The sequence below is a fragment of the Mesoplodon densirostris genome, chromosome 18 (genome assembly GCF_025265405.1).
Source record: "Mesoplodon densirostris isolate mMesDen1 chromosome 18, mMesDen1 primary haplotype, whole genome shotgun sequence".
Lineage (NCBI taxonomy): Eukaryota > Metazoa > Chordata > Mammalia > Artiodactyla > Ziphiidae > Mesoplodon > Mesoplodon densirostris.
Window position 1 is genome coordinate 20,861,041 of NC_082678.1, and position 15,975 is coordinate 20,877,015.

The window sequence follows — 15,975 nt, forward strand, 5'->3', positions numbered from 1 at the left end:
GCTTAGAGAGGAGAATTCTTTTGCTTGTGAAAAATTTGTCCCTAGAGAAGGGAAGTGGTTACCACGGAGAGTTCCCTCCTACCCTTCAAGTCGGCTGGACCCCATCTGAGCAGAGCATCTGTCAAGCTTCTGCTGTTTCCCCCAACCTGCGGAGCCATGAAATTTATCTTTCAAACCAGGACACTTTGGGGCGTGAAAGGGGCCACTGATAATCCCCCTGGGGTAACAAAGCCAACACTGGGCTGTAGGGTTGCCCTGTCCTGTGGTGGATGTCCCAAAGACAGGCTCTGGTGACCTGTCTGGGACATCTGGGTCAGGCTCTGCCAATTCAGATGATGGAGGGACACTTGTCTCCACCTGTGTCCCCAGGTGTTTCCCTTCCTCTTCCAGGAAGCCTGTCTGACAGATCCTTCCCTTGCTGTGAACCGCAGCCTGGGTTCCCTGCCTCAGTCTCGGTCCTGTGTTTCAGATCCAGGCAGTTTGCCTCCATTTGGGATTAGCAAATAACCCAGGAGACCGTGGGTGTTTGGTGTAATCTGGCCCTAAGAAATGACAGTTTTCAAATATATACCCAAAGGGGAACTTTGTTTAATGTTTATTTTATTTTATTTTATTTTATTTTATTTTTTTACATCTTTATTGGAGTATAATTGCTTTACAATGGTGTGTTCGTTTCTGCTTTATAACAAAGTGAATCAGTTATACATATACACATGTTCCCATATCTCTTCCCTCTTTCGTCTCCCTCCCTCCCACCCTCCCTATCCCACCCCTCCAGGTGGTCACAAAGCACTGAGCTGATCTCCCTGTGCCATGCGGCTGCTTCCCACTAGCTATCTACCTTACGTTTGGTAGTGTATATATGTCCATGCCTCTCTCTCGCTTTGTCACATAGTTGATTTCCAATTTTGTGTTGGTTTCAGATGTACAGCAAAGTGATTCAGTTATGCATACATGTATAACCTTTTTTCCAGATTCTTTTCCATTACAGTTTATTACAAGACATTGAATATAGTTCCCTGTGCTCTACAGTGAATCCTTGTTTATCTATTTTGTATCTGGTAGTGTGCATCTCTCCCTCACCCACTTCCCCCCAAAGGGGGATTTTTACAAGGAAGGTAAGCTCATGAAACCCAAGGGCTGGGTACCTTAGTCGGCCCATGAGGGTCAGAATGTCCTATGGCACCCAGGCTGCCATTTGTCTGCATTTCTGTCTGTCTATCTGTCTGTCTGTCTCGGGCTGCGTGTTTTCCCATCTCTGCTTGTCTCTGTACATCTGTTACGTTCTGTCTCTCTGTCCGGCTGCCCCCTCCTCCCATTCGTGCACGTACGTAGTGGCTGCCCTTACATCACATGACCTTTCGGATGCAGAGCCCACACTGGGGGTCACGTGGTCCTTCCCCATTCCCGTCCCCCATCCGTGGGGAGAGAATCTGATTGGCTGAGCCTGGCATCCGAGTTGGCTCCCCCTGAGTCCGTGTGACCTGTAGGGCAGGGTCACCTCCTGCAGGAGGGAGGGGACATGTGATAGCAGCCACAGTCCACATATAAGCACTTTGTATGGTCTGAGCGCTGTGGTGCAGCCTCTCATTTAATTCTCACAAAACCCTTGTGGCATAGGTCCTGTTCTTACCCCATTTTATAAATCAAGAAACTAAGGCACAAAGAGGTTAAATAGCTTGTTTCGTACCACACGGCTGATGAGTGGCTGAGTCAGGAAGTGAGCCAGGCAGCCTGGTTCCAGAATCTGTGTTCAGTACTGCTTCTCTTAAACAGGCAGTGTTAGGATGCCCCATTTTCATCTTTTTGCCCTTTTTCTTTTTTTTTTTTCATCGATAAGTCCTGTACTCAGAGATAACCGTGGCTTACTATTTTTTTTTTTTTTTTTTTTTTTTTGCGGTATGTGGGCCTCTCACTGCTGTGGCCTCTCCCGTTGCGGAGCACAGGCTCCGGACGCGCAGGCCCAGCGGCCATGGCTCACGGGCCCAGCCGCTCCGCGGCATATGGGATCCTCCCAGACCGGGGCACGAACCCGCATCCCCTGCATCGGCAGGCGGACTCTCAACCACTTGCGCCACCAGGGAGGCCCTGGCTTACTATTTGACATGTATATTTTCAATCTGTTTTCGGTCCATACACGTAAATTTAAACAAAATTGTACTATCACATTCTATATTATAATTTTTCCATTTAGCAACATATTATTCAAATTTTTCTCATTTTTTTCTAACATCTTTCTTGGAGTATAATTGCTTTACAGTGGTGTGTTAGTTTCTGCTGTATAACAAAGTGAATCAGCTCTATGTAAACATATATCTTTTTACCCTTTTTAGTACCCATACATTGGGCACTGAATGTCTGTTCCAGGACCGATTGATGAATGAATAAGTGAATGAATGGAGGCGGGGAGGACCAGGCAGAAGCACACATGGTCCCTTAGGTAGTTAGGAAATAGACCATCTTCCAGCCCCGAAAGCTTCCTCCAGCTGCTGCTTGTCCAAGTACTGACGTGCCCGTTTTCAAACTACTCTCTCTTTCCATCCCTCTCTTTTTTGCTCAGACAAGAGTGAGAATGGCGAGGCATATCAGAGGAAGAAGGCAATGACCACCGACCTTCCAGAGGGCCCAGCTGCCCCCGTGCTGTCTCAAGGGAAGCCGGTGCTGCCCGGCGGCAGCAGCTGGAGGAGGATCGTGCTGCTCATTTTGGCCATCACCATACACAACATCCCAGGTGAGGTCTTGCCCCGAGCGGTCCAGCCACGGGTCTGAGGGTCAAGTGACTCTGTCAGCTCAGTTGCCTGGCTGGAAAAGGGGCTTGGGCAATCATGATGCTGGTCCTTTCTCGAGGGGGCATGGGGGAGGGAGTGCAAATCTTTCTTGACTTTATTTTTTGGGTTACCGGCTCTAGATTGATCACTGCGTGTTAAAACTTCTGGTCCCAGTTACTGCAAACAGTTTCACTCCAGTTTCCACCTATGAGTTCCTTTCTTCACGTATTTGATACCAAGTCATCTGGGCATAAATTCATAGCTGTTGCCCGATTGCTGTGGCTTGCACCTCTCGTAAACACAGAGTGTCTCTGGTTCTTCTTAATCCTTTTGAAAAGTATTGAATTCAGTACAGTTGCACACTGACGTTTGCCTTACCTCCTTTCTTCATGGGGACATCTTTCTGAGATGTTCTTACCGTTACCGAGTCCAGGCTCGTACTGCTCACCACGTGACAGGTCAGTAAATCGAGAGATGAGTTGTTGGGGTGAGGGTTAGCGACTTTATTCGGAAAGCCAGCAGACTGAGAGGATGGTGGACTCGTGTCCCAAAGAACCATCTTGCCTGAGTTAGAATGCAGGCTTCTTTTACACTAAAAGGGGAGGGAGTAAAGTCAGACATTTCCTCGTTCTGGTCAGACTCAGGAGGGGGTGTGTGTGTTAATTTCTTCCTTCCTGTAGTCATTCACAGGTGGGCCTGGTCAGGATGTCTCCTCTGAGCTAAACAAAGGTATTTTCATGCCCATGACCTGGGAGGCAGGGTTCCCAGAGATGGGCCATTATGTATAATTTAAGCTTATAGGCCACATGCCTTTAGTGATGAATTTGTTACAGAATACAAAGATTCTTCCCCATTACATTACCAATCCTTTCCTTTTTAACATTTTGGAGTAATTTGTTTTGTGTCTTTGGATTTATTTTAATTGAAAAGAAAACTTACTGGTGTTCTATTTCAAAAATAATATGTTTTTTATAGAGTAACTAGAAAAGACAGATAAGCATAAAAAAAGAATAAAGATATTATTAAAAAAACAAGCTGAGAGACCCTGAGGATCTCCTTGGGTTACACTGCGTAATTCCAGCTCTACTACTTAACTAACTAGTTTATCTTGACAAATGACGTGAGCTCTCTGGACCTTGGTGTTCTCATCTGTGAAGTGGGGATAATGCTACTACTGAGATAACTGGGATATTATTTACAAAATGAACTATACCAATTTTGATAATTAAAGAAGATTTTATATATATATATATATATATATATATATATATATATATATACAGTCTGTACAGTACCTGGGCCATTTGAGCATTTGAAAAGTGGTAGCTGTTATTAGCGTTAATAATACTCCTGACTCCTTCAGTCTTGTGTTCTTAAACATTCTGATCCATCTTTCATAGTTTTGGAACTCAAGTTTGAGTGATAATCTTGCACAGGGAGCAGCCCCAGGTGATATATTATCTGAGTCCTTGCAGAGTTCATAATGTCAACCTGTTACCCCAGTACAGGAGCAAAGACTTGACTAGGCATAGCTTTTGCTAGAGGCACCTATTTCTCCTTAGAGCTCTTATAGATGTTGCTGTGTTATCTTCTGGCTTCAATACTGTGGAAGCGAGGGCCACGGCCAAACCGAGTTTTCTCCCCTGTGTGTACCTTGATAGTCTTTTGCTTGTGCAGTGAAGACCTCTTTTGGTCATCTTTAAGGAATGAAAATATCAATATGTTGTCTGTTGCAGTATATATATGAAATCTCTCAGCACATCTTGTCTAATCACTCAGCTCAGATCTTCCTCTAGATGAGAAGCCTTTTCCTCTCTTATTTCTGTCCTGATCTTAGGAATTTCTATCATAGGGTCATATAGGCCAATTTGCTCACAGTTTTTTTCAGCATCTGTTTCCCTCTCATTTTTCTCTTGGCTTTTTCCCTTTGGGTTCTGAGTCAACTATTTTGGTTGTTTTCTGAGAGCTTGCTGTTCAGTATGTCTTGAGATGATGTCTTATGTGGGACCCCAGCACACAAATCTGACCAAAGTGGGTTTGCCTGGGTGGAAGGATCTGGTCATACTCACCCCCAGTATGTTAAAGAGCTCATCGAGAGACCAGGGTCTCTGCAGAGGGCAGCTTCAAAACCTCCATGGTCACTTTCAACCTGTTAAATGCTAGTCATTCGAGAAGAGAAGTTACTTAGGCCGTCTTTTCAGTCATAATAGTGGCTGTCTTTCTACCATTTAAGACTCCTTCTTTAACCAGCCAAAAAGAATAAAGATCTAAATACAAATAGATGTGTTTCTGAAGGCCCCCTGGGGCTCAGTCCCAGAGTCTCAAGCTCCTAACTTCAGTCTAAAGGGAAGTTCACTCGCCCACCGTTGCCTTCTGGCAGCTTCGTGCCTTTTGATGAGAACCATTTCAAGAGCTTGTCTGTCACCAACTTATCTTTGAAAAGGTCTCTTCTTTAGCACTAGCGTTCATGGTTTATTAAAAATTTAACTAGAGCTTTGATGTTCCCTGGGACTCTGGGTTTAAAGGTAGATTTTCACAGCAACTAAATGGATAATTGATTTTTTTGAAGTTTTTTTGTGTTGGCTGGTTCAGTTTTATATGTCCTGGGGATGACATTTTGTTTAAAAAAAATTTTTTTAATGTAGGAGTTAAAAGGAAATCTTATTAGCGCGTGGGCTGTCTCCTAGAGGTTTCTGGAGCGCGAGGACCCACACGCAGACATGAGCGCACACCCAAAGCACTTGGCTTCATATTTTAGACACGTGTGCAAGGATAAATGAGTCCTGAAACTTCTGTGGCTCACAGTCCCCCCAGGAATCTGCTAAGAGCTATGGACCCTCTCGTAAGAGAAGGTTGCACGCAAACCAGTTACCAGGCAGTTTTGGGTATTCACAGATCTCACAAAGTCCACTCACGGCTCCAGAGCAGGAAGGAACCCCTGCTTTAGAGAAACAAGCTGTCCAGCTGTGCAAGGACTTGAAATGTTTCAGGAGGGCCTCCCTGGTGGCGCAAGTGGTTGAGAGTCCGCCTGCCGATGCAGGGGATACGGGTTCGTGCCCCGGTCTGGGAGGATCCCATATGCCGCGGAGCGGCTGGGCCCGTGAGCCATGGCCGCTGAGCCTGCGCGTCCGGAGCCTGCGCGTCCGGAGCCTGTGCTCCGCAATGGGGGAGGCCACAACAGTGAGAGGCCCGCATACTGCAAAAAAAAAAAAAAAAAAAAAAAAAAAAGAAATGTTTCAGGAGGAAAGGGCGATGCCCGATGGAGGCCGGCAGACGTGAGCCCTGCTCACCCGCGAGTGGTGGGTGCAAAGGCTCCCGAGGATGGGGGGGCTTCCCCCTTCACCAAACGTTCCTTCTATGGCTCAGCCCGAGGAGCTGAGTCCTTTGGAAAATGATCTCCCAAGGAAACGGCATGTTTTCTGTAAAAGCAACCCCACTCTGTAGCCTTGGGAGCACACTGTCTCTTAACGGGCTTCTCCTGCCATGTCACATAGACTCCTGGGCTCGGAGCCTTCCAGGGATTTCCGGGCTTTCGGAAAACAGGCTCCCTTTCTGTGTCAGAGTGGAATTAAAAATCAACCAGCCATCGAGTTCCCAGTAATCTCTTTTCATGAGTAGCTTATGGTCTTTGTACGTGAGAACGTTAAATTTAGAGCTTAAAGGGATTCTAGAACTTATCTCATTCAAGCACTGCTCCGTCGGAAAATTTGGTGGGGTTGGCGGGGAGGGGGGAAGGGATGGGGGGTAGGAGGCATGTGTGTTAATTATCCCTGTGGTTCCTTCCAGCTCTGGCATTGGATGATTTGGTGAAAAAGAAGACAAGCAGTACATTGTTAGTTTCATTTATTTCACAGTGTTCATCACTTCTTCCTGGGTTACACCTCCCTGTATCCTGTGTCTGCCTCTGTCTTGATAGTTATCACTCTGAATGGTAGTTATTTGAATGTATTTGTTTCCCCCCATCCATGGAGCTTCTTGCAAGAAGGCCTGTGCCATCTTGTTTTTGGAACCCATGTTACAGTTGATATTGAAGCACATTATATATTCAGGCTCCGGGGATGGCTGGTGCATTTGGGGACCTGGCCTCCTTTCTAGGAGAGGAGTCAGGCGTCTCAGTTTCCTATGCACCTTGGCTGCCAGGTGGGCTAAGGGACACATTTAACTTCTGTGGGTCTCTGGGATACACTGGACTTTCCTTGCTATTTGATATGATTCATAAAGGTTCATAGAAAAAGAGGCTGGGTAAATCGCACACTTTATATTTTCTTCTCATCAGAGCCAGGGCTCAAGTTTGCTTTGCTGGTTGTGACTGTGACACAGAGAGAGCTGGAGGTCACTGCCTGTGTCTCTAGAACAGCAGGACAGTTGATTTTAATTGTTTGGCTTGTCCTCCTTGACGGCTCCTAATAGACCCCATTTCATGGCTTTAAATGAGACGCTTGATGTTTTCATCAGAAGTGATTTTGTTTGAGGGAACAAAACCCCACAGATTTATACACTAATATGTTAACAGTGTTGGTTATTCTTGGGCTTATGGAGTGACAAGATTATGGCTGATTTTTATTTCCTTCGTGTTTTGTGAGATTTATAGCTCAACTTTTCTATAGTGAATATTTATGATTCATGTGATCAGATTAAAATGCTTTTTATTTTCATTTTATTTTTATTTTTTTATTGAATTATAGTTGATTTACAGTACCTTTTTAAAAAATTAATTAATTAATTAATTAAATTTTTGCCTGCGTTGGGTCTTCGTTGCCGCACGTGGGCTTTCTCTAGTTGCGGTGTGCAGGGGCTACTCTTCATCAGGGAACACGGGCTTCTCATTGCGGCTTCAGCAGTTGTGGCACACGGGCTCAGTAGTTGTGGCACACGGGCTCAGTAGTTGTGGCTCATGGGCTTAGTTGCTCCGCGGCATGTGGGATCTTCAAGGACCAGGGATCAAACCTGTGTCCTCTGCACTGGCAGGCAGATTCTTAGCCACTGCACCACCAGGGAAGTTCCTATGGTGTTGTGTTGATTCCTGCTGTACAGCAAAGTGATTTAGTTGTGTGTGTGTGTGTGTGTGTGTGTGTGTGTGTGTGTGTGTGTGTGTCTCAGCCTCCGTGGTCACACTGCATCCTTTTCTGTATCTTATCTCCCCCTGTCTCCTTCTTATAAAGACCCTGTGACTGCAGTGTGGGCCCCACCCAGTTAATCCGGGGTCGTTACCCCATCCACAGATAATCCAGGGTAATCACATCTGCAGAGTCTCCTTTGCCAGGAAAAGATGACACTCCCAGGTTCCAGGGATTGTTGGTGGCCTGAGCCCTGGCACTTGCTTCATTCTGCCGTGGTCTCCACATGCTGTGGCTTTGACAAGACAGCACTGAGCGTGTGTGGAAAGGAGCCAACAGCTCAAAAGACCTTACTGAGTCTTCATTTTCCTGGGGCAAAGAGTGAATAGAAAATTCTACTAACAGCCGTGGACCTTTCCAGGGAAAACCCTGATGCAGCAGCCTCCGCGTCACACTGCTCTGCACCCAGAAACTGGAGGGGCGTTTTGTGCAGCCAGACACGCAGGCTCAGTCAGTGAGTAAGGTGAGCCCCACTCCAAACCACAAATCGTTGGCAGGAATACAATGCCCTTATGACACCGGAGGCCACCATTTCCTCGGGCCTTTCGAAGCTCCAGACGTCAAGTGCTCCACGTATGTGATTTAGGTATTTGCACCCCTGGTTTACATTTTAGCCACTGAGACCCAGAGAGGTCAAAGACCAAGCTCACGGTCTCACAGCAGGTCCTGGTAGACCGTGATTCATGCTCATCTCTATATGCCGCCTCCAGTCTGCCTGTTGCCATAGGGAGCTCCGTTGCGTTTCTTCCGGTGGATCACAGAGCTTTTCAGCCAGGATTCCAGAAGAGTTCAGCAAGGGCATCTCACTTTTTGGAGCTCGCCCCGTCAGATGTGAGCATCCGTGATGGTCACTCCTGACGCCGCAGGCTCATTTCAGCAAGGAGATGTGGGCGGAGGAAGCCTGGAGTGGAAGCCACATCCCCGCCAGGGCACCTGCCGCCGTGGGCTCCCTGCACATATGTGTGCGGGGTGAACACCGTGCAGCCCCCGACACACCCACCACCACCACTGTCAAGTGAGGACGGTCGGGCCTCCCAGGCAGATGGTCACCGCTTCAGCCACGTCAAGGAAGGAGACGTGGAGGGAGGGGCCGAGCACAGGATTGAGAGTCAGAAAGGCCAGGGCTTGGACCCTGCAGCCACCAGCTCTACTAGCTGGGTGTCCCCAGGTAAGATTATGGGAGTCTCAGTTCTCCCAGCTGTAAAAACAGAGATAACATCCATCTTGCTGTTCAGTATTCAGTGAGATGACAGCACGGCAACAAGCAAGGCCGCTCCCCGTGTTACCTGCCATGAGGTGCAGATCATGATGCCCAGGACACAGTAGGGCCCGAACAAGGTTGATCTCCCTCCAGCTCCTCCGGGTCGCCACGCCCCTCTTCCCACCTACTTTTGGCTTCCCTTTGCTCCCCAAAGATCGTTCGGTTCTGGTCTCGGTGGTCTCGAGTGAGACCATCTCAGATCACTTAGGTTACATGTGAAGATGCGTTTGCTCCGGGAGTTTGGAAACACTGTCATGTTCTCCTGTAATTATCTGGTCCTCAGTGGGGAGCCTGACATTATAATTAGCGCAGGCTCCTGTGTGGGGTGACATTCTGCTTAGCATATTGTGCTCCTGGGCATGTGCCGTAGCAGACACTCGTAGCACGCTCCCAAATCAGGCTGTTGGGTTTGAGCGTGAGAACTGGCGGCACAGACACCCAGAGAGTGAAATCGCAGCTCTCGGATCCCCGCGTGATCCCTGGAAAGCGACTGGGCGACTTTTAGGTTCGCCATCAACTCCGGCCCCAAGGCCAACAGACACACAGGTGCCTGTGCCCTGCTCTCTGGCCTTCAGATCAAGAAGGCTACATTCTAAGGCTGCACAGGATGAGGGTTTGAAATTGAGACCCATTTCCACATCTCCTAGGTTATGTCCTCCTTCTACCTGTTATGTAAATTGAAGAAAAAAGTTAAAGCAAGAGAATTTGAACCTATTTTTGTATCAGGACTCAAGGTTTCCAGTCACCCCCAATTGTCTTTCTACTATGGCCAGGCAGATTTTGGCCGGAACGTGGTTTGCGTGAAGACCTTTTGGAGGTGCACTGCCCAAAGTGACAGCTACTAGCCATGTGGACAAGCACAGGCTTTAGAATCAGAAAGGCCCGGGCTTGAATCCTGGAGCCACCAAATGTTCTACTCTTCACTGATCAGAATTAAAGAAAATGCAGAATCTAGACCCTCAGTTGTACTTTGCCACATGTCAGGTGCTGGAGAGCCGTAGGCAGCTATGGCTGCCATATTGGACAGCAGACAGAGAACAATTCCATGATCACAGAAAGTTCTATTGGATGGCACTGCTGTTGGATGGACCGCATGGAAATGTAACTTCACCAATTATTCAGAGCCTACCCAAGCTTGCCTTGGGGCGAGTTTTATTTAGGGAAGACATTTTGTTTCCTGAGATGGTTTTTCTCAGTCATGGGGTGTGTCAAAAATACGTTATGACTAAAATACCTAGAGATCAAAATTTGCAAGCTATATATTTTTTTTAATAAATTAAGGGTGGTACAGGGTCATCCCTGCGGTGCCACCATTCTTGTTCCCTTTGGTTCTGACCTGGTTTTGTGGGGATGGCACAGGGTGAGGGCGGCTTGTGCAGGGGAACCGTGCTGCAGACTTGTGTCATGTCCAGTGTCCGGGGGCAAATGGAGAGCTGCTCCCAGGTCAGCTAGTCGTCCTCTCCTCTGGGCGTGTTGTGTTGTCTGCAAAGAGACACACACCCATCCCCCGAGCAAGGCGACATCATTGGTCTGTGTCAGCTTAGCCCCTCACAGAACAGCCGCTCCTGACTCACCCTGGAGTTTGAAGAAAGGACATTAACTGTCACATGAAAATCTTCGTGGCATTTATTGCCACACGTTTGCTGGGGACATTGCCCAGTTCATCACCCAATTCTCTTAAATATTTATTTCCGAATGCACCACCTGGAAAAGCTTTGTCTCCCTTGTTGAAACGATACTTGTGATTTAGTGTGTGTACCTTCTTTTTCACCCTCTGCTGCCAAGAAGCCCAGAGGCCCATTTGCGGCTGAGATGAGAATGAAATGTATTCTTCTGGTCTGATTCTCTGAATTCTTCTCTCATTTTACAACCTATTGTTGTTCTGCACTTTTAACCCATTTCAGAAGGAGGTAGGTTATTAATTGGCACAAGTGATTTTATTCTATTGTCACTAGTCTTCTGTGTTCTCTTTCCTGGTCACAGATTATATATCTAACCCAGATACGTGGCCTGAAAAATGCTTTTCTCTGGTTGTAATGGGCACCAGATGAGCGGTGATGAAGTCATGTTTATAGTGTTCAAATAATCAATCAGTCAACAGTACTTTCTGGATACTTTCTATATATGGAGCACCGGGATCACCCTTGTCCAATAGAAGTAAATGCAAGCTACGTATGTCACTTTCAACTTTAGAGGAGCCATGTTAAAAAAAAAAATTTGAAAAATCAGGTGAGGGCTTCCCTGGTGGCGCAGTGGTTGAGAGTCCGCCTGCCGATGCAGGGGACACGGGTTCGTGCCCCGGTCCGGGAAGATCCCACATGCCGCGGAGCGGCTGGGCCCGTGAGTCATGGCCGCTGAGCCTGCGCGTCCGGAGCCTGTGCTCCGCGGCGGGAGGGGCCACAACAGTGAGAGGCCCATGTACTGTAAAAAAAAAAAAAAAAAAAAAAAAAAAATCAGGTGAAATTCGTTTTTAAAATTTATTTTATTTACCCTAAAATAGCCAAAATATTATCATTTCAGCATAGAATCATTATTTTAAAAATCGAGATTATTTTACATTTTTTTTTCATACTAAAGTCTTTGAAATACAGTGTGTATTTTACACTTCTGGCACATCATTTTCTGGGTGATTCAAGTGAAATTTTCAGTGATTCAAGTAAAATGTCGCCCTACTGCAAAAAGATTTTATAGTTCTTCCGTTTTCAAATTTAAACAAATTAATTAAAATTAAATTATTTATTTTCTCCATCATACTAGCCAAATTCCAAGCATCCTGTAGCCACACAGGGCTAGTAGCTGCCACTTTGGTTTTTTTTTCTTTTTTTTTTTTTTAATATTTATGTATTTATTTTGGCTGCGCCGGGTCTTAGTTGTGTCATGCGGGATCTATATGACTTCTTAGTTGAGGCACGCAAACTCTTAGTTGTGATATGCATGTGGGATCTAGTTCCATGGCCAGGGATCGAACCCAGGCCCCCTGCACTGGGAGCGTGGAGTCATACCTACTGGACCACCAGGGAAGTCCCATAGTAGCTGCCACTTTGGATGGCACAGATGTAGGTGCTCCCAGAGGTACAAAAAAGAATGCAAGACGGTCCTTACTTTGAAAGAGTTTGCAATCCAACAGGAGAAAGTTTATACACACATATTATAATACAGTGCAGGATGAAGCGATTCTCACAGGAAGTCAGCAGAATCAAGACAAGCTCTCAGTGCAAAGGTGTGAGATCTTTCTTTTGGTTCAGTGAACATCGAAGACTTTGAAGATGGTGCATAAAAAGTCATATTTACTGTTTAAAGAGTTGTGATTGAGCCCAGACGTTGTAGGACCAATTGCCAGTGTTTCCATCCACAGTAGAGGGGATGAGAAGAGGCCCTGCACACAGGCAGGCAGGAAGGGTCGAAGCCACTGGCTGGCTGGACATCAGGCTGTTCTCTTTATTCCAATAGTTAACGAGGTAACTAGGAGGTAATACATAGCCACAGCGCTGACCCGCCTCCATGGGTGCAGGGCAGATCACCTTACTGTCAGCAGTCATCTTTTCTGCCAGAATTTTATCACTTCTGCTCTGTTCAGTTGGGCGGCTCCATCCAAGCCCAAGGCTGCAGTGAGAAATACCTTCAGACCCTTTCCTGCTCCTGGAAAAACCACCCAGGACAGCACCCCCCGTGCTGTCTGCTGCCATCCTCAGTAATTGAAGGTATGATTGTGTTGCTAACTAAAAATTCCAGAGTCCCCGCTGGCTTTGCGATGATCTTTGACAAGAGCTTGATTTGTCCTTGCTTCACTGTAAAGAGAATGGTGGCGTTTCTAAAATTTGGTTTATAAAACTATGCAGCACCTTCGTGCTAGCCTGAGAACCCACCAAGGAACCGTGTCATCTTCTGACGAGTCTGTCTCTCCCCTGTTGAGTGACCTCATTTGTTCAGAAGCTGTAGCAGGTAACAAGTTTAATCAATCGATGACATCCGAGGTGCAGCTTAATCAATTGATAACATTTGAGGTGCGTACTTTATAATGGTCTCAGTTCATTCATATTCATATATGCTAATTTTAGTGCACATTAATTATGTATTTAATAAGTCCCTGTTTATTCTATTTTGTCTGTACTCCCTTGATAGCTGTTATGATGTGGCGTTGAAAATAATTAAAATGTTACTGTGTTCTGCAAATAACAGTTAACCAAGGATGAATCCTGAAATCAACATTCCATTTTTTTTTCCTTTCTCTGATTAAGTACAGCGAGTGAAATGACACCTAAATGTACTTCGTGGTCCATCCCTGCTCTCGTTGGTTTGTCCCCCTTTTCAGGGAGGTAATTGCCATTCGAACTCCCCACTTAGCACAGATGTGACTTCACTTAACAACGTCCGTTGCTTTGGGCTCACATCTCCTTGGTGACGTGGAGACCCCTTCAGAGGTGGTGCACTCAGCCTGGGGATTTGGGTGCAGAGAGGAAAAGATGCATGGCTTCTGACAGCATAAAGGTTGCCAGTTCAGTCTGCGTGAAGCCCCTTGGGGGCTTTCCATGAACCCGAGCTCCCTCCAACACCTAGATTTTCAAGCCGTTTCACACCACCCGTCTTCAGAGGCCCAACTCTTTAGAGACCAGATTTTCAAGCCGTTTCAAACCACCCATCTTCAGAGCCTCAACTCTTTAGAGACTAGATTTTCAAGCCATTTCAAACCACCCGTCTTCAGAGGCCCAACTCTTTAGAGACTAGATTTTCAAGCCATTTCAAACCACCCATCTTCAGAGGCCCAACTCCTTAGAGACCAGATTTTCAAGCCGTTTCAAACCACCCGTCTTCAGAGGCCCAACTCCTTAGAGACTAGATTTTCAAGCCGTTTCAAACCACCCATCTTCAGAGGCCCAACTCTTTAGAGACTAGCCAACCCCGTGGTCTGTGTTTTTTGGGTATTACCTGCCCGAAGGGGCAGCACCGCATCCTCATTCAAGGTCTCGCCCTAATCAGCGGTGACTCTGCCCGCCCTTGCCCTGGTTGGTAGCTATTGGGAGTATATATTTGATCCCATTTCCTGTTGCCCCGGACCTTGTGCCAGAGCTTGCCATGCCCCTGTGTCCTACAAATTACTCAGCACAGCCACTCCCCCAGCCCCTGATCTTCTCCTTCTACTACTTGGTATTTTTCCTAACCATGGAAGTGTCCCTAATCAGTTGATATTTGCAGCCCCTGCTCGCAGCTTCAGCTCCACCCTCGGCAAAGCAGCTATTGGAAGTGGAACTCACTTCCAGATGAGGGCGTGACGGTGAAATCGGGCTTTTCTACTTAATAATTCCACTCAAAGGAGAAGGAACAAAGACAGGAATCTCAAACAGATCTGTCATGTTAATGGGCTCCCAAAAACATTAATCAGAAAATAACTCACAGCTCCTGGGGACAAGAAAACTTAGAAGTTGCATTTGCATTATAGCAGTTTAGACGAGCCAAACCACGGATAAGTAAGAGTTAGGAGTCAGAGTCTCTAGTTTTTATCTCATTTTGAAAATAACTATGTGATCATTATGTTTGACAGCTTTCCAAGGTGAAGGAAGGAAGGTGAATAATTCTCGCCCCACCCCCTACTTCACGGGTGATATAAGAACGAACTACGGTCGTGGAAATGAGCCTGCCTGAGACATAAAGGTACCAGGTAAACAGCAGTGGTCCTGATTATTGGACATGGCAGTCGAAAGCGCTGTTTACCGGCACCTTTGCCTTCCAAATCTCATTCCCTTTCAACTTCTGAGCTTTGCACTCATCAGCGCTCTTCTCTTGCTGTCATTAAATTTCAGAGCTTTCATTTCCAGAGATTTTGTTCATTTGCTCTTCTCTGTATATTCTCAGAAACGCTTCCTGGCGCAGAGGTGCTAGGGAAGAGGCGGGGACATGGTGCCAGGGAAGAAATAAAAATCTCTGAATCCTGTTTTCAGGTGCAAATAAAGTCGTCTTAAATGTCAACCCAGCAACCCTTCTCTTTTAATCAAACACTTTTCTCCAGCCGAGTCATTTGTTTACGAAAAGGCACGGTGGCATCTTAGCTTTCCTTTTTGTGCCCTGTGCTCCGGGGTCAGCCTCTCCTTCACACAAGGGCCACGTAGGGCTTTTCTGTCGGCCGTGGGGCGTGTGGGGGGGAAGCCAGCTGATGAACTGAGTCACTGACCCCTGCAGAGGACAGAGGAATAAACCAGGGGAGGAGGGTGGAGACGTGGAATTCCAAGCGCCAAGGCCTCGGTGGGGGGGAATGCTGGGGTGTGCATGGGGTCTGGGGAGGACATTTGGGCCCATGCACCTTTCCATGCTCCTGGGCCCCTGCCCTGTAAGGGACCAGTTGCTCTGCCCTGATTTGCTTGGTCCTCAAAGACTCCGGAAAAGTGCTGGGTTTTACCTCCCGGTAATTCTGAAGAGTACCCTGTTGCTTAGAGACAGGACATGGTGCCTGGAGTGAAGATAAGGTTGTCAAGGAAACCAAGCCACAAATTCCCTTGTTTTCCTTCAGGTTGCTGGACAGAAGAGTAAAGGAGTTTTGCTCTGACAACTGGAAGAACAGAGGTAGCTTCTTCTGCTGTGTGCGTTTTTAACAAATTGATGTGTTATCCAAGACACAGCTGAGTTAGTACCTGAGTTGACAAACTGGGAGTTGAGTTTTGCATCTTTTTTTGTTATCAGTGAGCACTTTCTGATACAGACAGAATTAAGCAACGATTTTAATCCTGATTTCTTATCAGACGTGTGGACCCCAGGACCCATCCCCCGCTGTTAACACAACTTGGCTCTTGAATTCGGAGTTTTCATTTATTGTCCCAACTTTTCCCTTTCCATGGAG

The 15,975-nt window shown here is 46.7% G+C and overlaps 1 protein-coding gene across 6 annotated transcripts in view; it reads left to right on the plus strand.

Moving 5' to 3' along the window:
- Window positions 1-15,975, plus strand: part of SLC39A11 (solute carrier family 39 member 11) — a 376,354-nt gene that overhangs the window by 251,693 nt on the left and 108,686 nt on the right. For all 6 annotated transcript variants that reach the window (XM_060081466.1, XM_060081467.1, XM_060081461.1 and 3 more), the window contains one exon: window positions 2,561-2,731. In XM_060081466.1, the coding sequence (XP_059937449.1) occupies window positions 2,561-2,731 (171 nt within the window). The remainder of the gene's footprint in view (window positions 1-2,560; window positions 2,732-15,975) is intronic.